Source organism: Podarcis melisellensis (genome assembly GCF_964234715.1).
Source record: "Podarcis melisellensis genome assembly, chromosome: 8".
Taxonomy (NCBI): domain Eukaryota; kingdom Metazoa; phylum Chordata; class Lepidosauria; order Squamata; family Lacertidae; genus Podarcis; species Podarcis melisellensis.
Genome location: NC_138540.1, coordinates 54,473,742 through 54,494,842, shown reverse-complemented (window position 1 = coordinate 54,494,842; position 21,101 = coordinate 54,473,742). Strand labels below are relative to the sequence as shown.

The 21,101-nt window shown below is 45.5% G+C and overlaps 1 protein-coding gene across 4 annotated transcripts in view; it reads left to right on the top strand.

The window, feature by feature from the left end:
* Positions 1-9,932: 9,932 nt before the first annotated feature.
* KCTD15 (potassium channel tetramerization domain containing 15) overlaps positions 9,933-21,101 on the top strand; it is a 64,560-nt gene continuing 53,391 nt past the window's right edge. The window contains exons 1-2 of one of the 4 annotated variants that reach the window (XM_081922796.1): positions 9,933-11,265; positions 17,859-18,037. In XM_081922796.1, the coding sequence (XP_081778922.1) occupies positions 17,874-18,037 (164 nt within the window). In that variant the 5' untranslated portion in view covers positions 9,933-11,265; positions 17,859-17,873. Of the gene's footprint in view, positions 11,266-11,790; positions 11,852-11,980; positions 12,109-16,346; positions 16,419-17,858; positions 18,038-21,101 lie in introns of those variants that run through there. The other 3 variants (XM_081922795.1, XM_081922797.1, XM_081922794.1) reach the window with 3 other exon arrangements.

Here is a 21,101-nt window from a genome sequence, read left to right as displayed (position 1 = left end):
TTGCCTCCGCCACAGAGAAGGTAACTAGTATAATGTTGCTAAAATGGACATAAACATTAACGGGTAATTGTTACCATAAACTTTGTTTAATAAGCAGGCTGTATTGCACCCAGTAGCACCAAATCATTTTTATTTCAAGCTAAATTTACCTGCTCTGTTTATAGACTATTACTGAGCTCCACATTTCAAGCATTGATTACCGAGTTAATGCAGAATATTAAAATGGTTTCTTGTTTGAATAACCTTCCAGGTAGATGGCTTTGATTGACAAGAATGCCCAGACAGTGACATGAGAGTAAATATATATGTATATAAAGGGCTAGAAATAAAGCTAAGAAAGCAGGCAAGGGGGGGCAGGGGGAGGCAGACTACTCGTCTGCAAGACATGATGACCTTTATGTTTTTTTCTCTCCCTGTGCTTGGCTCCCAAAGAACGCTAAATAAAACCAGGTACATGGAGCCAGGTAAGAAATCCATGTGCATATTTACAAATACATGCAGGCAAGAGAAAATGAAGAGTTTGCTCTCAGATGCATACATATTAACAAACAATAGATACTTACATGTCTTGTGTGCAAAAAATAAAAATCGTGTGCATTTTTGGGAATATTTATTAAACGACAGCATGAACAGAGTCTGATGCTTACAAGCCTTGTTTTGCTCTAGAGCGGTGGCTCCCAAAGTGGGCGACGCTGCCCCCTAGGGGCTGGATGGGATTACCTAGGGGTCGTGCTAAGAGGTGAGTGGGAGGCAGGGGGGCAGTGAAGGTGTAAATGACTATCAGACTTTGAAAAGCTGGCAGCACTGGATCAAGTTCATTCATTCTGCTGAATTAATTAAACGAAATAGCTTTAGTTGAAATTTGAATAAATGGGCAACTAATTGTTAACTGTTGTATTCTTTATTTATTTTTATTTATTAGATTTACCATATATACCACCCTTCAGCATAAGATCTCAGGGCAGTTCACAGAGTAAAATACAGGATGAAAACATGACTAACTGGTTTTCGTGTGGGCACAGCTGAACCCTGATGCCTACAGACACAAAAACACTGGCCTGAAGTTTATGAGTGTGCACTCAGTTTGGACACTGCATGCCCTCTTCTAGTTTGCATTGGCTTCTTTGCGATGTTTAGATGTTTGCTATCCATCGCAGAGGTGACTTTGGCTGTTCTGAAGTGTGGCAGATGTTGTCAGGGGTTGGTTCTCTAAAGCATGATGCCACACTTTGCAGCGTTGATGTAGCCTGCAACATACATACTTTTATTTTCTTATCAGTAGTCAATTTCTATACTGCCTTTCCTCTGAGGATAACAGGGCAGTTTACAATATAAAACACAAATACTGTATACCGGTATATCACATAGTAACAAAAAAAGATACCCGCCCCCTTCAGTTTAAAAGGCCATGGATTGTTTAATTAGCAAAAGGCCTGGGAGAAGAACGTTTTTGCCTGGCGCCTAAAGATGTGTAACAAAGGCACCAGGTGAGCCTCCCTGGGGGAGAGCATTCCACAAGCAGGGAGCCACTGCAGAAAAGCCCCTTCTCACTGGTTTCCCCAATATCTCGACTATTTTCATGAATATATCCTTTGAAAACTTGTGAAGAATCTTATTAGGCATGTTAATATTTTCATCACCTCCACTTTGGTTCTGGTAGTCTTTTTGTTACTTAAATTGGTTGTACTGTTCTCCATTTTTTACAATGTGCTTTATTCCTTCTAATCTATACTCATTTTTTTAATAAAAAAAAGTCTAGATCTTATTTTGCTACTGATAAAATATTTTGCAGCTGAGAAATGTTTAAAACAAGCAAACGCCACTCCTAGCTGCCTGTTCTGTAATATTCAGAGCATCCTCTGCCAGCAACCCATCTACAAATTTCTTTTGTCTGCTGGGGCAGATTGATAGGAGTTATAGTCCAAGACATCTGGGAAAAGCTACACTAGTCCCAAATCTTCAGCAGGAACGGCCAATTCTAAGCTTTCAAAGTGGAAAGGGAACCCACTTTTGCAGAAGTTCTTAACAAGTAACACAGAGGGATTCGTTTTCCTTTTTTTGGTCCTTCTGCTATGTCTTCTTTCAGATCTTTGCAAGAAGAAGCAAAGCATACAACTCACTTCAGATGTGAATCCAGCAGGGAACCAGCGTCTGCCTACATGGGATTTTACACATAATTTGGCTAAGTCAGCAATCCAGCTGCAGACTCAGGCTTCGAAGGAAACCATGTCGATTTGTGAGAATCCCTGGAGGACACAAGTGTCTACAGCAGAGCAATGACTAGATCACACCCTCCGTGTTTGCACTTATTTGATTGTGAAGATGTGTGTATGTTGTGCAAGTATATTTGTCTATAATCACATATGTTTTTAATTATCACAACTCTTCATTTGATTAACACAGGACTCAGGCGAGGCTCCCATTAAAAGTCACTCATAGGAATAGAAACTTTGGGGCTGCATTAACAATTGCAGATCAAAGAACATGGAGCAGTTTCAAGTCAGTACAAGGCCAGGAGCAGCCAAGATCACGGCCACTAAAGTACAATGCCCAGTAGAATAACAGAATTGCAGAGTTGGAAGAGACCCCAAGGGTCATCTAGTCCAACCCGCTGCATTGCAGGAATCACAGCTCAATAATCCCTAAAGGATGGTCATCTGACCTCTGTTCAAAAACCTCCAAGGAATGAGAATTCAACCACTTTCTGAGGCAGGTCATTCCATTGTCAAACAGCTCTTACCATCCGAAAGTTATTCCTAATATCTAATATTTAGCCAGAATCTCCTTGTTATTTGAATTCATGGTCCAGGTCCTACCCACTGGAGCAACAGAAGTCAAGTTTGCTCCCTCTTCCATGGGACTGGAGGGCTGGAGCAGATCCATGTGAGGATGAAAAGAGAGGCAGAAGCTGAGCCTCTGATGGGGACCAGATGCAGAAGTGGACAGGTGTAGTACCTTTTGTACAGTAGGTTACATTCCAGCTATGCAGAGGTTTCTACATTTAACCACCTCTCTCCAACCTTCATCCACCCAAAGAAGAGGCATCATCATCACAGTTCAAGGACACTTTCCAGCCAAGGAAAAGCATGTGAGGAGGGCGTGGAGCAGGGCCCTTAAGGGGGCATAGACTGGAAAGGGGTGCAGCATGGCAAGAGTTGCCAAGGGCCCCATCCGTGTAGAGTTGTGGTTAAAAGGTAAAGGTAAAGGTACCCCTGCCCGTACGGGCCAGTCTTGACAGACTCTGGGGTTGTGCGCCCATCTCACTTAAGAGGCCAGGGGCCAGCGCTGTCCGGAGACACTTCCGGGTCACGTGGCCAGCGTGACATCGCTGCTCTGGCGAGCCAGAGCCGCACACGGAAACGCCGTTTACCTTCCCGCTGGTAAGCGGTCCCTATTTATCTACTTGCACCCGGAGGTGCTTTCGAACTGCTAGGTTGGCAGGCGCTGGGACCGAGCAGCGGGAGCGCACCCCGCCGCAGGGATTCGAACCGCCGACCTTTCGATCGGCAAGTCCTAGGCACCGAGGCTTTAACCCACAGCGCCACCTGCGTCCCATAGAGTTGTGGTTACTCCATCTCAAAAAAAAAAAAAAAAAAAAAGATGGCACGGAGGCAGACAAAAAATGCAGGAAGAAAAAAGCAATCAAAATGGTCAGGGTTCAGAGCACCTTTTTTTTACTAGAAGGGATGAATGATCAGTCTGTTTCTGGTCCATGCAGACTTGCATGAGGCCATTCATAACTCCATTCCAACCCATGTCCATATGAAGTTCAGCTTTATTTTTAAAAAGCCATATGGATGTTCCTATGCATTAATATCCATATGAATTAGTGTATGCTTGCTTATTTGTTTATTTCCCCATTTGCTGCGTTTTTGAGCTGAGAACTCAGAGGAAACTGAAAATTCAGAGAAGGGCAAAATCCAAAGGATAATTGCGTTTTGATCGGTGTATTAGTCCAGAAGGTGCATATTAGGTCTACTGCGCACAAGGAAAGCCTAAAGGATTTGGGGCTTTCTAGTTCGTTGTTGTTTTTTTAGAATGAGAACTACGAGGGCAGAATAGAAATCTGTGAAATTTTGGGTCATAGTATGGAGCAGACAGGATAATAACACTATAGTTTTGGGATCAGCCAATAAAACAGATTAGTGGTACTTCACACAAGAATTCATGGCACAAGATGTGATGACGGCCATTAGCTTAGATCAGGGGTGCCTAAGCTGCAGCCCTCTGTATGTTGTTGGACTCCAACTCCCATCAGCATGGCTCAGTGGTCAGGGATGAAGTGAGATGTAGCCTAACAACATCAGAGGCTGCAGGTTTCCCACATGCAGTTCAGGTGCCTTTGAGGAAGCGATGAGGCACATTTGCAGAAAGGGAGATCTGTCAAAGGTCATTAGCCATGCCGTCTAGAGAGATTCTCTACTGTTAGAGGCCTTAGACCTCTGGCTCCCAGGTACTGGGGACAAATGCCAGAGGAAAGCTCTCATCACTGCTTTCCCTTACATAATTTAATGGGCATCTGAGTGGCTGCTCCTGGAAAGAGAATTTATTTATAAAAATATTTGTACTGTGCTATTCATAAAATAAAATAAAAAGCAAAGTGGTTTACAAACATGTATACACAATATAAAAACCATGCAAACATTTAAGATCAGAGTGCAACTAACTATTACATATACCTATACTGGCCTCATCCTGTCCTTAAAGTCAAACCTTACATTACACTGAAATAACTTATTTACAGCAATTCCACATACAAGTGCAAAAAACTTTGGAAGGGGAGGAAAAACATTTACACTGAAAGATGTTCCTATGATAACATCTTTCATGGTGATATTCTGCTGCTAAGATCACAAGTTTCAAGTCATTGTGAATTTGCATGTATTTTCTAAAGGACATAACAGTTCTGCTCGGAAGTAACGCTTCCTTTTAAAATGGTTTCTTTTTTCATGGTTGCGACACAATATTTAATATTTTTCCTTTGTACAGTTTTTAAATAGTTGGGCTTTAAATTAAACTCCGGTAGAGGGGGAGGGGGGAACCTACAGCACTTTGAGAAAGATTTTATTTTTCAGGGTCACAAGTACCACAGTGCGATTTCTTTCTTAAAACAATGACACTTTAGTATCTCTGTAGTTCTATGAATACTTTTGAAGTGTCATATTAAAACCAATCTCTTGGCCTTCAGGCAAAGAGAAGCAATTAGTCTTCGAGTTGTGAATAAATAAAAATCCATTTATATACCCGTCCTTGACATGTACCTTGCAAATCTTAGAAACTTCATCTAGTGGGAAAAGAAAATGTTACCGACAGAAAACAGCAATACTGAATCACATTGCAACGCTGCTTCCTGGTCTCATTTAGTTTGTATTGCGTCTTTTAAGTCTTAATTCATATGTATGTATTCGCACGTACTGGAACCCAGCCACAGAAAGACCCAGACAGACTCAGAAGAAAGGAAAATCACAGAATAATATATAGGCTTGTATTGCAGGAAAATATGCATCATCAGATCATAGGAAGCTGCCTTCTACTGAGCCAGACCATGGTCCATCTAGCCCAGTGCTGTCTACACTGGCCGCCAGCAGCTCTGCAGGGCTTGAGGCAGAGGTCATTCCCAGCCCTGCCTTCAGATGCCATCAGAGAATGGACCTAGGACTTGATTCAAGCAGAGCTGGCAAACTACCATTTTCTCTGAGCAACTTTCTTTTTCTTTTTCAAAAAACCCCCACTCCTTTATTGTGTATCTGGTTTATTGCAAATACCTAAGTAATTTTGCATAACACATATTTTTCAAAACCAACTGCTCCTGTGTCCAAAAGCTGTTTATGTTCACTTGATTCTAAGTGAGATCAACTCGCCCAGAGGGTTAAAATACTGTTTTATTACTAGTTTGTACGACAGAGGCAAATGTAATTTTTGGAAGTGGCATATATAGGCAGAGACGTGTCATCGGAAGCAAATCTCTTTTCCATCGCTGCCTCCTTTTTTTGTGCCGATGGCGACCGCTTGTAAAGTTTAAATCTCAGTGTGGCTTTTTGGTAGCCGCCCTTTCAATCTGGATGTTCAGATAAGTAGCCTGAAGTAGAAGCCAAACTGGCCCAAGGCCATTTTCTCTATGTTACCCATAGGTATAAAGGGAACTTACCTTAGAGTGAATCACATGGGGCAATCCAGCTCAATAGTTTTTACACCAGCCTTGGCCAATCCAGAACACTCCAGATATATTGGAATACAGCTCATGCTGGGGCAGGGGCTGATGGGAGTTGTAGTCCAAAACATCTGGAGGGTGCCAGGGGTGGCTAAGGCTGGTCTCCAATGATTAGCAGAGGCTTTCCAGGATTTCATAGAAGGAACATCCCCACCCCCACCCTGGGGATCAAGCCTGGGACCATCCAAAGCAGATGTTCCTCTACCACTGAGCTTTGCCATCTCAAACTTAGAAAAGACCCAGAAAGGCCTAATTGCACCAATAATCTGCTGGCATGCAGGATGCTGTTCAGAATGCAGTTCATGTTTCAGATCGGATCCTGCCTTCGAGTGCTGCATTTTTTTTTTTAAGTCATGCCTCTAGGGCAGGAATGGGGAACCTTTGGCCTGCCAGATGTTGTTGGACTTCAACTCCCATCAGTCCCAGCCAGTATGGTCGGTGTGCAGGGATGATGGGAGTTGTAGTCCAACCATCTGGAGGGCGAGGCCACCGGTCCTCTTCATAAGGTCAGTGGGCAGCTGATGACCACTGACTGTCTCCCTGAGCTGGTTGGGACGGACAAAGCAGAACCAAACTGGGAAATCTTGAGCTGGATGCAAATCTCTCCACTGACCTAGTTCTCTTTTTTTTCTTTTCTTTTCTTCTTCCCCCCCATTTCAGAAGCTGAACTAAAAAAAAATCCATAAATTAAGGAAATTAACTGATGGAGCCTCCGGCATCTTTGTAAGCTATTTAAATCTTTAAATTTACAACATCTTCTGCATATATCAAGTAATTGAACTAACTGCAGGGATGTAACTTTAATGAGAAAATTTCCCTCTTCTCCTGTAGTTTGTACTTGGGAAATAAATAAATAAATAAATAAATCCCCCTTAGGAAAAAAAAACTTTCTGTTTATCCTTGTTACAGAAGATAACTTTTAAAAAAACAACAACACAAAAACCACAAAAACCCTGAACCCTCAGTTTTAAAGAGGCTTTGCGTCTTTTCCTTTGTATCCCTTGGTAATGAGGAGAAGCATCAGGAAAACCAAGAGTGGGTAGACCAAAATTATGTGGCCTTGACTTTTGTTGGAAAAGTTAGAAACAGGAAAGGTGATTCTCATTTTCCTTAGCCGTTTCAGAACAAAAGCAATGATGGCGGGGGGGGGGGGGAGAGAGATTGCGTAGTTTTTCTGCAGTTGCTCCTCCTTGTGGCTAGTAGGCGCTAAAGTTTAAACTTAGTTTAAATCCAACAGACATATTTCTTAAAATTTATTTATAAAAGTATTTGTATACCGCGATGTAATAAAAAATAAAAAGGTTTACAGCGATAAAAACATTAAACCATACAATAAAACCATAAAAAATTAAAAGCAGACATCAATTAACCATTGTGGAAGAATGTGTTCTTAATTGCCTGCACAGGCCTGGCAGAATAGGCCCAGCAGGCATTTAAAAGTTGGCACAGAAGGTGCCTGCCAAATCTCTAGTGGCAGGGTGTTCCACAGGACTGGGCTGATGACACTAAAGGCTAAGTTTCTCATTGTTGTCAAGTCAGCCTTGCCAACTCAGACCCTCCGGCAGATGATCTCAGTGATCGAGCAGGGATAAAAGGGATCAGGCGATCTCTGAGGTACCCAGGACCCAAGTTGTTTGGGGCTTTGTAAATTAATACAAGAACCTTAGACTCTGAACATACAGTAAGGTTGAAATTCCATGTGTTTAACTTGTGCATATTCAGCTTTACGCGCCTGCCAAAAAATTAAAAAGGGGGTGGAAAGGGGGCAGAGTTCCAGAAAAAATTACTTTTGGCAATCCACGCACCATTGATCCTGACAATACACAAGTTTGGCTTTAGGCATGATCCCTAGAATATAAACCCTGTGTAAATTGAGGGCTTACTATACTGTGGTACCTCTGGTTACGAACTTAATTCGTTCCAGAGCTCAGTTCTTAAGCTGAAACCATTGTTATCCTGAGGCGCACTTTCACTAATGGGGCCTCCCGCTGTGCGTGCACCTCCGGTGCGCGATTTCCATTCACATCCTGGGGCAAAGTTCACAACTGGGAGGAGCTACTTCTGGGTTAGTGGAGCTTGTAACCTGAAGCATTCGTAAGCAGAAGCGTTCGTACCCAGAAGCGTTCGTAACCAGAGGTACCACTGTACTCAAAAAAAGATTTGGAAAGTGAGGATAAAATTTGGAAAGTAAGACTGGGGAAGGTGGTGGCAGTCAGTAATATAAAATCTCAAGAGAAGGAATAGTTTCCTTGGGATCAACATCCCAGGTAAGAACTGCTACAGAACTCCCTGGAATTGCAGAGAGGAACACAGGTGAGACTTAACTTACTTGAAGGTGGAGGCGATGCAATGTGCTCCAATAGACCAGAACTGTTTCCAAGCTTTGTCCTCCAGATGTTTTGGACCACAATTCCCATCAGCCTCAAAAACATCAGGTTGGGGAAACCAGGGTCAGATGAATGAATGAATGTCAGATGTCAGAATGAATGGCACACACACACACAAACAAACAAATGGATATTTTTCTTAAAGTTCTCTGCCCCCATATTTTAATTACTATAAGTGAATAATTGAGGTCTCCTAGTTATGTCTGTCAATTTCTTGAACTGCTGTATTCTAACACTGACACACATTTTAATGTCCTTAGTGCAGATTTTACAATAAAGCTAAAAAGGATATTCTGGAGAAATTGTACTAATAATGGAGGCTTGCAGTTAACCATTGTAATCTGAGAGGGCAACGGAGGGTGGGGACGCACGTCTCCCATCAGTTCGGCTTGGTCTAATTGGAATGTGTGCGCATGGAAAAGTGGTTAATGGGAACTTCTGGAGGGGGGGCGGGGCAGTGGGGAATGATGTGCGTTTTAGTTTGGATGATTGGCCGACAGGGATCCTATTTGTTCCTTCCAGGAGAGGAAATAAACGTCTGCAGTTGCAACTGATCACTGGCAAGAAAGGCTGGAGGGATGGCGCTCGTATCTGTGAAATTGACAACGTACAGGCTGTCAAATAGGAACTTCCCAGGCCAACCCCCTCTATCAAGAAATGCCTCTCCAATAATTTGAAAGGGGGGAGAAGCCCGGGGTAAGATTAGTCTTTTTGCCTGGCTTGAGTGCAATCCCGCGCACGTCGAAGCCGATGGAGAGTCCATTCTTTCCTTCCTCGGGAGCACATTGAGGAGTTTGGGAGGCCATGAATGTTAGGAAGAAAGCAAGGCAGGCAGGCAGGCAGAAAGTTGCTCCTGCCAGCCAAGGGGAGGCAAGCGCGCTCCTCATTGGGGCGCCGAGGGCTGGAGGCGGTTTCCCCCGGAGGGAGCGCGCTGCACAAACGCTTGGCCCGCAATCCGACCTGCTTTTGTTCAAAGTTTATGGCGAAGGCTGGAGGCGCAGGGAGGAGGCGGGGAGAGAAAGCTTCCAGCAGGCGGGGGGGGGGGGCAGAGGGAGGAGGCCCGGCCAGGCTGCTGCGGCCGGGCCGGAGGAAGCAGGAGCGCCCCTGGAGCTGCTCGCCTGCCTGGGCAAAGCCTCGGTGGCGGCGGCGGCGGCAGACATCTCCATCTCTCGCCGTGCGCCATCAATGGAAATGGCGCATTTGGCCCGAGGCGGCCTGCCAGGGCGCTTTTCTCCCGCCGCACAATGCCTGGCCGCGGACGTCATTCGCTTCCAGTGGCCTGCGGGGCATTGGGGGAGCGTTTGCAAGCCGAGGCGCGGGGGGGGGGGGTCGGGGAGGAGAGAATAAAACTAAATCGGATCCCCAAAGAAGAGCAGAGAGGAGTCATCGAAAAGGGAAGGGAAGGGTTATTCTGCTGGCTCTCCGTTTGAGCCCCTCGATCGCTGAGCTCGTCTTGTAATTAAAAGAAGGGGGGAGAACCCGTCTCCAAAACTTGCTCCAGTTTATCAACAAGTGCAGCAGCGGCCCGGGTGCTCCCCTCGTTGTAACGAGGGAGGACTCCAACGATGTGCAAAACGTGCCCTGCCTGACTTATTTGGGAGCTGCAAATTTATGCCTAGTTGGGAAATGCCCCGGGAAATATTACATCAGACCAAATGACAGTGATTAAAATCAGCTTTGCGCTCCCCCTCGCGCGCGCTCCCTCCCTTTCGCGCCCCCACCCCCACCTCCCTTTTGCACTAAAGTCTCTCTGGAAGGGACGTGGCCCTGAGGACTCCGGCGGCGCCAAACCGTTATCCTCCCCCCCCCCCACCCCCAGCCAAGAAAGACGAAGAGGCAGGACCGTTAGCAAAAAAAGGCGAGATTTCGACACAGGACCCAAAGCTTGGTGCTCGCGAGGAGAAGGGGGGGAAGCGATTTTGCAGGGGGAAGTCGGTGCGACGGGGAGGAGGCAGATTTGCAACAGGATTTTTTTTTTCTTTTTAAAAATTAAAGCAAGACACAGAAAGAGTTAATTTAGAAAAATAAATAACAACAACAATTCCGGCGGTGGGGAGGGCAGATTTTGCAGAAGGTTGGGGCCAAGATCGGCTTTTCCTGCGAAACTAGCCCAGGCGAGAGGAGAGCGAAAAGGGCTGAGCTAATTGCAGCCTAACGTGGCGGCGGAGCCGGAGGCGTTTTTTCAGAGCCCAGAGCGAGAAGCCGCTGCTGCCGCCGTCTCCCTTTCGCGGTTTCCTTTCTCTCTCTCTCTCCCCCTTCTTTTTTCCCTCCCTTTCCCCCCTCCTCTCCCCGCGTTATTTAGAGAGGAGATTATTGCCTTTCTTCTCCCGAGCAGCCTCGGCTCCTCTGTTTTAAGGCTCTTCTCTCCCCGATCCCCCCTCCTCCTCCGCCACCCCGCTTTCCTCCCCTCCCCGCGCAGACGAGGCAAAACAAACAGAAAAGAAGAAAAGAGAGAGAGCGGAGAAGAAGAAGCCTGGGCAAATAGATCTACAATAATATTGCATCGCGGCGGCGGCGGCGGCAGCAGGGTCGGAGGCAGCTCAGCCAGAGGAACCTACAAAGGCGCCCCGAGCTCCCTCCGCCTCGCCAAGCGAGCGGCGCGCAGCGCGGAGGACAGGGGGCTTGGCCCAGCTCGTCGGCGTTTCTTCTTCGCCGCCTGCGCTCAAGGTAAGGCGGGCGACCCGGGCTGGCGGGGGAAGGCGGGCGGGCGAGCGGGCTCCTCCTGCTTGCCTCTCTCTCTCCCTCTCTCTGCTTCCTCCTTTGGTTTGCACCGTGCGCGCCTTCCAAAGCAGGGGATCCCCCCTCCCCAAGTGGTTCTTGCAACTCAACTCGGATCTTGGGTCTTGTGTGTGCAGCTGCCTTTTTTAAAGCTACAGTGACACTTCCAGCCAAACCCTTCCTTTGCACCGTGTGTGTGTGTGTGCACGCGTGTGCACGCATGGCTCCGTGCGCGCGCTTGTTCCGCGCGGCCGCGCGTATGTGTGTAGCTTTGCCTTTTATTATTTTTTTTCCTCCCGTTTAAAAAAAAAGACAAAAAAGGCAGGAGGCAGCAGCGAGAATGGCCAGCTTGGCCGGAGCCCCCTTGCCCGAGGCTCCTCGCCTCTCGCTGCTGCCCTCCTAGCATCAAGCTGGAGAAGCGGGGAGAGGGGTGGAAAGGGGGAGGGGGAGGTGGAAAGGATCCGGGCCAAGGGAGCTGCGGCTGGCGTGGAGGGAAGCGCGCGGCGCTCGCTGGGGCCCCCGCGGCGTTTGAATGGTACATGCACGAGCGAGCGCGCCTTGACAGCCGCCGCGGCTTTGGAAGGGGGGGGGTCGGTGGTTGGGGTGACGATGAGGGGCGCCAGAAAGGGCTGCCGGCTGCTTTGGGGCTGAGTGCCGTGCGGGGCGGGGGGCAACATTGGCGCTCCTAGTGCTTTCCGTTTTCTCCTCGGCTGGGGGGAAAGGGGGGGGCGTCCCTTCTTTAGGAAGCCCCCTTCCCCGAGGGCTGGTTCTGCACAAAAGGCCAAAGAAATGGTGAGGAGGATGAAGGAAAAGCGCTTGGAGGGAACGGGTGAGAGGGGGAGCCAAAGCCCCAGGCAGGCGGGCTGTGAATGAAAGTCTGGCGCCAGCGATTAGGAGAGGGCGGCGAGCCGAGCCGGCTTGGCCCAGGACTGCCGGCGATCGTCGGTTTGCGCTGTCGGTACACGCCGCGCGCGGGGCTCCCCAAGCCCTGCTCTAGGGCTGGAGCTCCCCTTTCTAGAGGGGGGGGACACTACTCTCCCTTTTCCATCTGCCTCTTTGCTGCTTCTGTGAAAGAAGAAAAGGCGCCATGTTGCTCTTTTAATTTAATTTTATTCTTTGATTTTTGTTTGTTTGCTTCCCGCTACTGCTGGGAGCTTTTCTTTGGCAAAGCCAAAAGTTTGGAGCGAGCCTCCCTGAATGTTGTTTAGAGGATGACCAGCGCTCAAAAAGGAGACCGGCGCGGGGTGTTTGGATGTGTTGGGCCACTTGCACGCTGGCGAGTAGATGGGGATGCCTGCTTGAGTTTGTGCGGAGATTTAGTCTTAAAGACCCCCAGGCTGCTCTCTGATACAGAACTTAACTTGGGGCCCATTCAACATAATGGGATGGCCCTCCACGTGAGCCTACAGAAGACTGCACTTTTCAATACAGAGGGAAGTTTCAGCTGGGACCCGTGCAACTTCTTCCTGCGGAGGAAATTGCAGGCTTGTGTGTTGTATTTGTTTGTGTGCACACATAGGATGGAGGGACAGAAAGCACCTTTCCGACCAAGTTCTGTGCTTAAGTGAGTTGGGACATTTTAAGGGAAGCCACTTCCTAGCAATAGCTCTGGCTGAACTCTCCATCCACTCCCATAGAAAAAACCGAGGCAGATATTGACAGGAGGCCATGAACTTGCACCCTTCCACACTCCTAATGACCAGATTACACCTCAGCTGTCAACTCCCTGGTTGTGCACTTGTTCCACCCCCTGCATCCCTGGGTTTTTAAAGGCTACCAGCTGTGGAGAGCTGAGCATCTTTTGCACAGACAAAGGTGTCCAGGCCTTCTATGTCTTAACCCATGGGCACATTTTCTACGGAAAGGTTAAAAGACATTTGCAAAAGGGAGGGGAGCACTAATATTCTCCAAAGGCTCTTGAGGACAAGGACTTTGGGGGGCAGAAAAGGTGCTGTGAAAAATGCTTATATCCAGATGCTGCCCTAGACCTGCCTTTGACCAAGAGAGCCCAACAAAGGGATGGTCCAGAGAGCAGGTTTTAGATTTGATCTGATATAGGCAGGGGGTGCAGCCCAGGAAGGTCTCCTGCACAAGCTCCCTTGAAAGTGGGGTGGAGGTGGGAAGGGAAGCTGTGCCAGGCCCCCCTTCATTCCAGGGGGACTCCTGCAGACATTCCTGCTGGACTCTAGTCCTTAGCCACAGAGTACTTTGGATGCACTTGAAGCTTTTGATAAGCGGCTGGCTGGCTGAAAGGAAGATGTCCCTTTTGCATCCCAGAGAAGAGCGGGGGGGGGGGGGAGGGAGTATATTGCACTGTTTCAAGGCATCTCTTAAAAACCCGCAGTTTTCATTTCATCTCTTAAATGGGCATGAAGGAATTAAACTGCATGAGTGAATAACAGCATTAGTTTCAATTAATTTTTTTTTTATCCTGGCAACAATAAACTTTAGAAACAAAAGCGTTTTTACATCCTTAATTAGTCTGGCTTCCCATCTGTAGGCTTTTAAGTGTCTGTGTGCCTTGATTTAAACTTTGTCCCTCTTTTGGAGCTCCTTTCTTTGCCTGCTTTCCCCCTTTTTTGTTTTGTTTTTAATCCCTGCATACCATTTGCTGTAGTTTCCTATTGTTTGCAACCTCTCACCTTCTCTCCCTTGGCCTTTGCCTGCTTTGCCTTTTAGTTTCTGCAGTTGCTTTCAGGTATACAGATATATATATTTCTCCCTTTCCCCTCCAAAAAAACACAATCCCACCTCATCATCAGCAGTATTGGTTACTATGGCCCCCCAGGGTGTGTATGTACAAAAAAGGGGAAGTTTTATCCATCCCAAACTTATTTTGCACTTTTGAAGTCTTTTTTTTTTTTTTTTAGGAGGATTTCAAATTGTAGCATCTAGAGTGTATATTAAATGAATAATATTCCTGTAGGCTTGTGTGTGTGAGAGAGAGAATGAAGACAGAGGCAACACCCTGGAAATTTCTGCAGTCTTTCAGCATTCTCTGCCCCAGGGTGATAGCCCTGGGCATGGAGTTGAATGGAGCTCTTACAACTGCCTTCTGTTTACCTTTTATGGTTAAAATAACAGCTTAGCAAAGAAGCAACTTCATGGGGAAGCGATTCGGTGAAATCATTGCAAGCTGTAGCAGCCTAGCTAGTTTAATCACCCCTAGAGAGCGGAACAACTGTGAGCTCAATGGGACACAAAATCATTTTGTGTGTAAATGAGCATAGGATGGTGGTTATTTCACTTTCCACGGGCAAATAGTTTTTACAAGCAGCACTTAGGCAGTTAGCACAGGAAGGCGGGAAGAAATAAGCTGCCTTTTGGAAGATCCTGGTGAGAGATGCTAGAAAGCTACTCTGCACACCAACATGAAGGCAGTTTGGGTATCAGGTCTGTTGGTTGTTGGCATCATCCAATGAGATTTCTTTTGAATGAGAGCATTGCAAGACTGCCCATTCATTTCGAGCAGGGCTGGCGCAGGAGAATTTCCCAGTGAATCAGTGTCTCTGCCTTCAGCAAACTCCCAGAGATCCTCTTCCTGTGTAGACAAACCACACAGGGATAATTTGAACTAATACAGTGTGCTTAGTTTACACACACACACACAATTCTTAATTACTCTGTAAAAACTTTCACTTGAGACTGCCTCAGAATATGTCAAAAGTTCATTTCAGAAGCAGTAAACCAAAAGACAGTTTGATTCTTTCAGTGCATTCTTTAGATACAAATACAAAAATATTTACCTTTTCTCTGAATACTTTTTGATGGTGTAGATACAGTGCTTGAGAAAAATGTCATCTTAAGTGAATGAGAGCAAAAGAGTCAGTTGCACGTTTACAGTTCAGCTCATAATATCCATCTTCTGTGACAAAAACAAACAAACAAACACCTGGGTGGTGTTTTTGTAATCTGCGTACCCATCTTTCTAGTCCACTCTGAATTCAGATCTGGGTCCCCATTAGATTTAGATTAGCATCTGCTCAATTTTGTGGACTGCAGACTTGAATAAATTTTTTTCTGCATCTAACAAGTGAGAGACAGCAACAGTGCACAGAGGTAATTCAAAAAGCCATGCAAGGGAATAGTATAAATTGCTAGATTGCGCAGTTGACATCCAGGATGAGAAATTAATGTTGTAGCCCTATGCAAAATTGCTGGAAAGTGAGCCCCATTGGAAACAGATGGACTTACTTCTGAGTAAAAGTGCTTGTGATGGAGCTGTGAGCCTGCGGTCCTAATCACTCTTACCAGGGTTATGCCTCATAGAGTGGAACTTGATTCCAAGGAGACATATTTTGTATGAGGGACCCTTAGACAGAGATGTTGCTGTTGTAGGTTAGCTAGAACACTTGGACTCCACTCTTGTTTCTGTAAATTCAATGGGAACCCTGCTTCTGCAAATCGGAACAGCCTGCGCCTTCTGCCTTTATCTAGCGGCTGTCATTTCTTGCCAGAAGTCTCTATTGCAAGATAAAACCATTGCAAAGTAAGAATTGAAGGGCTTTCTCTGTTGCTAAGATTTCATTCTGAAGGAGGAAGAAGGCAGAACGGTGATTATTCACGAGGGAAATTGCTGCCTTTAGTTATAGGGACTTCCTAGGCAGCTCCTGTAACATTATTATTATGGGATAATAGGCTAGCTGGAGTCAGAACAAAGACAGGCAGCGGTGACAATCAAGCTTCTAGCTGGAGACCCCCAAAAATTTAAACCCAGGAATCTAGTATGTATAAGAGCTTATTGTGTTCTTTGGTGTTGGGATAATTTGTAGGCATCTGGGAAGATGGGGCATCTACAAGCAGGAAGAAATGGCAGAAGACAATGGGGCTGACACTCTTAAATTATTTGTTGAAAGCAAGTAGTTCCGTTGATGATGTGAAGTATTTGCTTAAGATGGCTCAGGGCAAGAACCAAGAGTCATTTGCTCTTTTAAAGAATTCAGCCCCTCTCCTTGAAGGTGGTGCTATTGTCAAAATGCTAATTTCCTGCCAACTGGCTGAAGTTTCTGGGACAGCACAAATCTTTGGGGTAGCGCTCAGGTTAGATGTCCATTCTGCACTTCTGCGTGTCAAGACAGAAAAGGATGTGGATCCGTAATGGGGTGATGTATTTCTGGTGGCAGAGTGGCAAAACAGTCAATTAAACGTGGAGTTTATATTCTTTGTACCGATGTCCCAAAATTACTTTTCAGCCAGTTTCTATGCAATTCGGAAAAGCAAATGTTTTCTGCCTGTTGGGGTGATTTTGTCCAAGCTAGTCGTATTGTTGCGATGATGTTAAAAAGGGAGACTTTGGATTCTGAGAAGTACGGTCAAAGGAGTCTGTAAGAAATGGAAATTCACTGTGAAATATTGCATAGGGTGTGCCTGTCGGATGTTAACAGAATATAGATGCTCTGTGTTGTGACTGCAAATAAAAATACCAAGTCAATTAAATTATTCTCTGAAATGTTTCATAGCTGTAATATTTGGAATATTTTGCTGTAATGAGTGGGTGGGGGTGTGTGTTTAGAAATGAAGTTTATAGGCTGTGCCACTTGGAATGTCTTGCAAGATTTTGTGTTGGTTGCCTGTATGTGCGACAGTATTGTTTTATCCAGATTATTATTTATTAATTTATATACCACTTACGTGTCGGAATAGCTTCTAAGCATTAAAGCAAACTGAAGTACCTACTGTCTGTCAAAGTTTAAAATCTGATTGTTATTCTCTCGAAGGCTGAGGGCAATCAAATTTCTTGACATTTTCATAGAAATCTGAATTTTAGTGAATAAATTTATGGAAAGAAAGTCTTTTGAGTTTAAACTCCTTTTTTAAAAAAAGAAAGAAAGAACTGACTATAAACATTATTGTTGTCTGTATGTCTAGATAGCTCTGTAATATATGACTTCAGCTGAGAACACAAGATATTTGGAAATGGTATACGGAGGGTAACAGTGGTCACTTTTTAAATGGTGATTTTTGTTCTAGCCTGCTCTTCAGCTAGGCGGCTTTTCCTCTAGATAAAAAATAGGTATTAGTAGTTGTGTTGTGTAGGTAGTTTTTTTTAAAAAAATGTTCTATGTTTGATGCGAATTTTACTACATGTCTAAATGAAATGCCTTAGGTACTGAGGAAGTCACTAATTTAGAGGTGTCTCGTTACTGAGACAAACTTGCAAAAACCCCTGAATCCCAATTCACAAATTGGTTATTCGTTTGTCAGGGGATATTTCACATCTAACACATAAGCCCGCGACCTTTAATTAGAATTTTGCAGTTTGTTTTATGCCCCTTGAGGCTGACACCTTGAAAAAGATCCCCCCACCCCGCTTGATTTCTTATTGCTAATAAGCATCTTTTCTCTTTGCCCGCTGGTCCTTTGAAGAGTATGATGCAAATACACTTAATTACGAAGGTGGCAATAATTTGTTAGCTGAATATGTGATCAGGCAGATGCAAAAATGATCTTATTAGATCTGTGATCTCATTGGAATCAAGGTAAAGCACAGCTGTGCTTAAGAGGATTTTTCTTCTTCTCTTTTTTCTGTTGGGGGCTTCTAGGAGGAAGGCAGAGCGATGTCCCGGCTGTCTTTAACACGGTCTCCGGTTTCTCCATTGGCTGCCCAAGGAATCCCTCTCCCAGCTCAGCTCACCAAATCCAACGCCCCTGTGCACATTGATGTAGGAGGACACATGTACACCAGTAGCCTGGCCACCTTGACAAAGTACCCAGATTCCAGGTAAGGTCAACACTTTTCCTGGCAGCGTCCAACGCATGGAACTTAACGCTCTTTGATAGCAGGAATTCAGCCGAGTAGAGTCAGAAACTGCGAAATGCTTGTGCTGTTTTCAGATTGAACCCTCCGATGCATTCCCCGCCTTCTGTCTTGCAACGTTGTGTTTGAAGCACCTGTTGCGATTGCTGTCCGCCTTTGCCAGTGCCCCTGCTTTGTAGCTAAATAAATGTGCCCGTTGAAAGGTGATTTTAACCCAGGTGTGTGCACACTCTTGGCAGCCCCAAAGAGAGTTCGCAAAGAGTTTTCCAGTTGTTCCCTTTCAGTGAATTTGTCACCGGTGGGAATTTGCTCGCTTGTTCTCCAGTCACTTTTGTTTTGAAATTGTTTCGATGGAGCTTAATTTGCAAGTCTGTTTCATCTGCAGTAATCCTGAGCTCAGAAACAGAAAAAAGGAAGTGCAGCTGAAAGAAATTGTATTCATACGTGAATTAATGTGCTCAAGGTTGACTTGAGAGACAGTAATTTGTTGACGATTCTCCACTGCATTGTCATTTCTTGGTTCTTCCAGTTTATTTGGAAATAAGTCCCATTTAGGTGCAATCTTTGCCTCTAAGCACTTTCTTACAGACACACAAGTCCGAAAGAAATTAATAAGCAAACATGCAGCATTGTAGTGTTTGCTGGTGGCTTTCAGGGCAAACATCTTCTTCGAAGCTGCGCATAAGTTTGTTGCTGCACATATCTGAGTTGTGTACCATTCTAGTGGTTAGATGCTAAAGACCCATCTATCTTGTAAAGCTTGTCGTCAAGATGCTGAGTTTCTGGGGAAGAGGCTGTCCTGGGAAGGTGTTTGAATAAAGTTTTAGGGGTCCCCCCAAAAAAACTGAATGATGGATGGGATTTAATTTTTATGTGCATCAGAATATGTCAGCGTCAGATAGATGGGGGTGGGTTGCAATTCCCTGGTCCAGTTGTGTGATGTAATGGCAATTAACAGAGGCTTGGTTCATACTTTATAATGATTCAGAGACTCACAGTTGAAAAGAGAGGAAGCTACATATGCAAAACTTTCAAAGCTCTCATTAAAAGAAGATCCTTCAGGTCTCAGAATTGGTACCAGGTCTGCAGACGGAGGGATAAATCTGTTAGAAAGATTCCTACAGAAGCCCAGTGCATGGTTTCTGTGCCGTTGAGAAAATCCTTAATTGCTTTTTGTAGGTTCATTGTGCAAGAACTTTCCAGTGAATGTCTTCCTGGGTCTGTTGATCTGACTCCATGTTTGCCTCGGCTGTCAGAGGTTCTGCTTCACACATTATAAGTGTGCACCTAAACATGCAGCGTATGGGTGAGACAGGCACATGATTGCTCATGTAGATCACATAGGTTCACTGCTCAGAGGGCCAGGATTGTCTGCAGCTTCCCTGTCACTGTCAAGAGTACACTTGGTAGCAAACCTGGGTTTGTTTTGGTGCGTAATGTATTGGAGCCCCTCAGTGCAGGTCTTGCTGGGCTACAACTCCCATCATCTGTGGCTATTGGCCATGCTGGCCGGGGCTGATGGAAACTGGAGTCCCAACAACATTTGAAGGGGCACAGGTACCCCCTCTCTGCCTAAGCAGCTAAAGGTTGGCTGTGAGATAATACATGTATGATACATGACCTTTACTTCTACAATATGGAAATATGATTTCTTCTCAGAAGGATAAAGTGTTTGCTGAAAGCTCAATTTTTTTGTGCAATTTCTTTTTGAATTTGAGTTTTTTGCATTGATTCTGGCAAACCTCTAAACCCAAAGTAGAGATATCCTGCACTATGGCTGTGATTTCGTTCCGGGGTAGATGGAGTGGAATACTTTAATGACCTGTAGGAAAGAATCATGGCCTGAAATATTTATCATTTAAACTACGAAGATGATTAATTACGCTCCCCTGCTGTCTGATTTCTAAGGGGATGTTTATTTGAAGGTGCTGATTTGAAGTTTATTACGACTGCATCAGCCCAGTGCATAAATATTCTTAATATAACAATGCAAGTGAGAGATTTGGGTTGTGAGGCTTTCAAACTGGGTTCTTCAAAAACTCTTCTGTGTGGGGGTAGCAGACCCACAGGTCATATCTGCCCCCTACAAACGTGCCTCCCACATTTGCCTTTTTTGCAAAGAAAAGAATTTTATTTTTGTTGTTGATCTGTGTTCAGCTTGCTCCTCTTCCTCATCCTTTGCTAGCTGCTGTTGGTCTTTCCTGGGTGTCCAAAACACCTCATGTCTCTAAATCAGTTGCTTCTTTTTACCTTTCAAGGGGGCCTTTTTCTCCCTCTGGGGTGCTGCTATTGTAGGAAGGTCTTAGGAAGAAGGGCTCCTTTCTGTTTCCCAAGATGGTGGAGCCTCAGAAGAGGGAGGAAAGGTAAAGCAAGGACTTCCTTCCACCCCTGAACTCCATTCTGCTTCTTTGCTAATTAGCAAAAGAGTGCTGGGGTCTGAATATTGTGTGTTTGTCTGAATGTGTGTATGCACATCTGTGCGAAGGAGGCATATAGCCCTCACGGTTGGCCAGTCCTCGTTGTGGTCCTTGGGTCAGTAAAGGTTGGCCACTCCTGATATAAGTGGCCACATTCACATAATACACTCAAAGTGCTGTGATATCACTTTAAACTGTCACGGCTTCCCCCAGAGAATTCTGGGAGCTACAGTTTGTTAAGGGTGCTGAGAGTTGTTAGGAGACCCCTATACCCCCCACAGAGCTACAGTTCCCAGAATGGCTTAACAATCAGGCCCTCTTCCCAGGGAACTCTGGGGATTTTAGCTCTGAGAGAAGGAATAGGTGGCCTCCCAACAACTCTCAGCCACCTTAACAAACTACAGCTCCCAGGATCCTTTGGGGGGAAGCCATTGCTCTTTAAAGTGATAGGACACTGTTTGAAATGTATAGTGCATTTCAGTGGGGCCTCATAGGGCAGCCTTTGTCAACCTGACACCCTCCAGATGCCTTGGACCACAACTCCCATCATTCCCAGCCATGAGGAGACCAGGAAGATAGAAGGGAGCTTGGCCCATGTCGACTATGGTTGG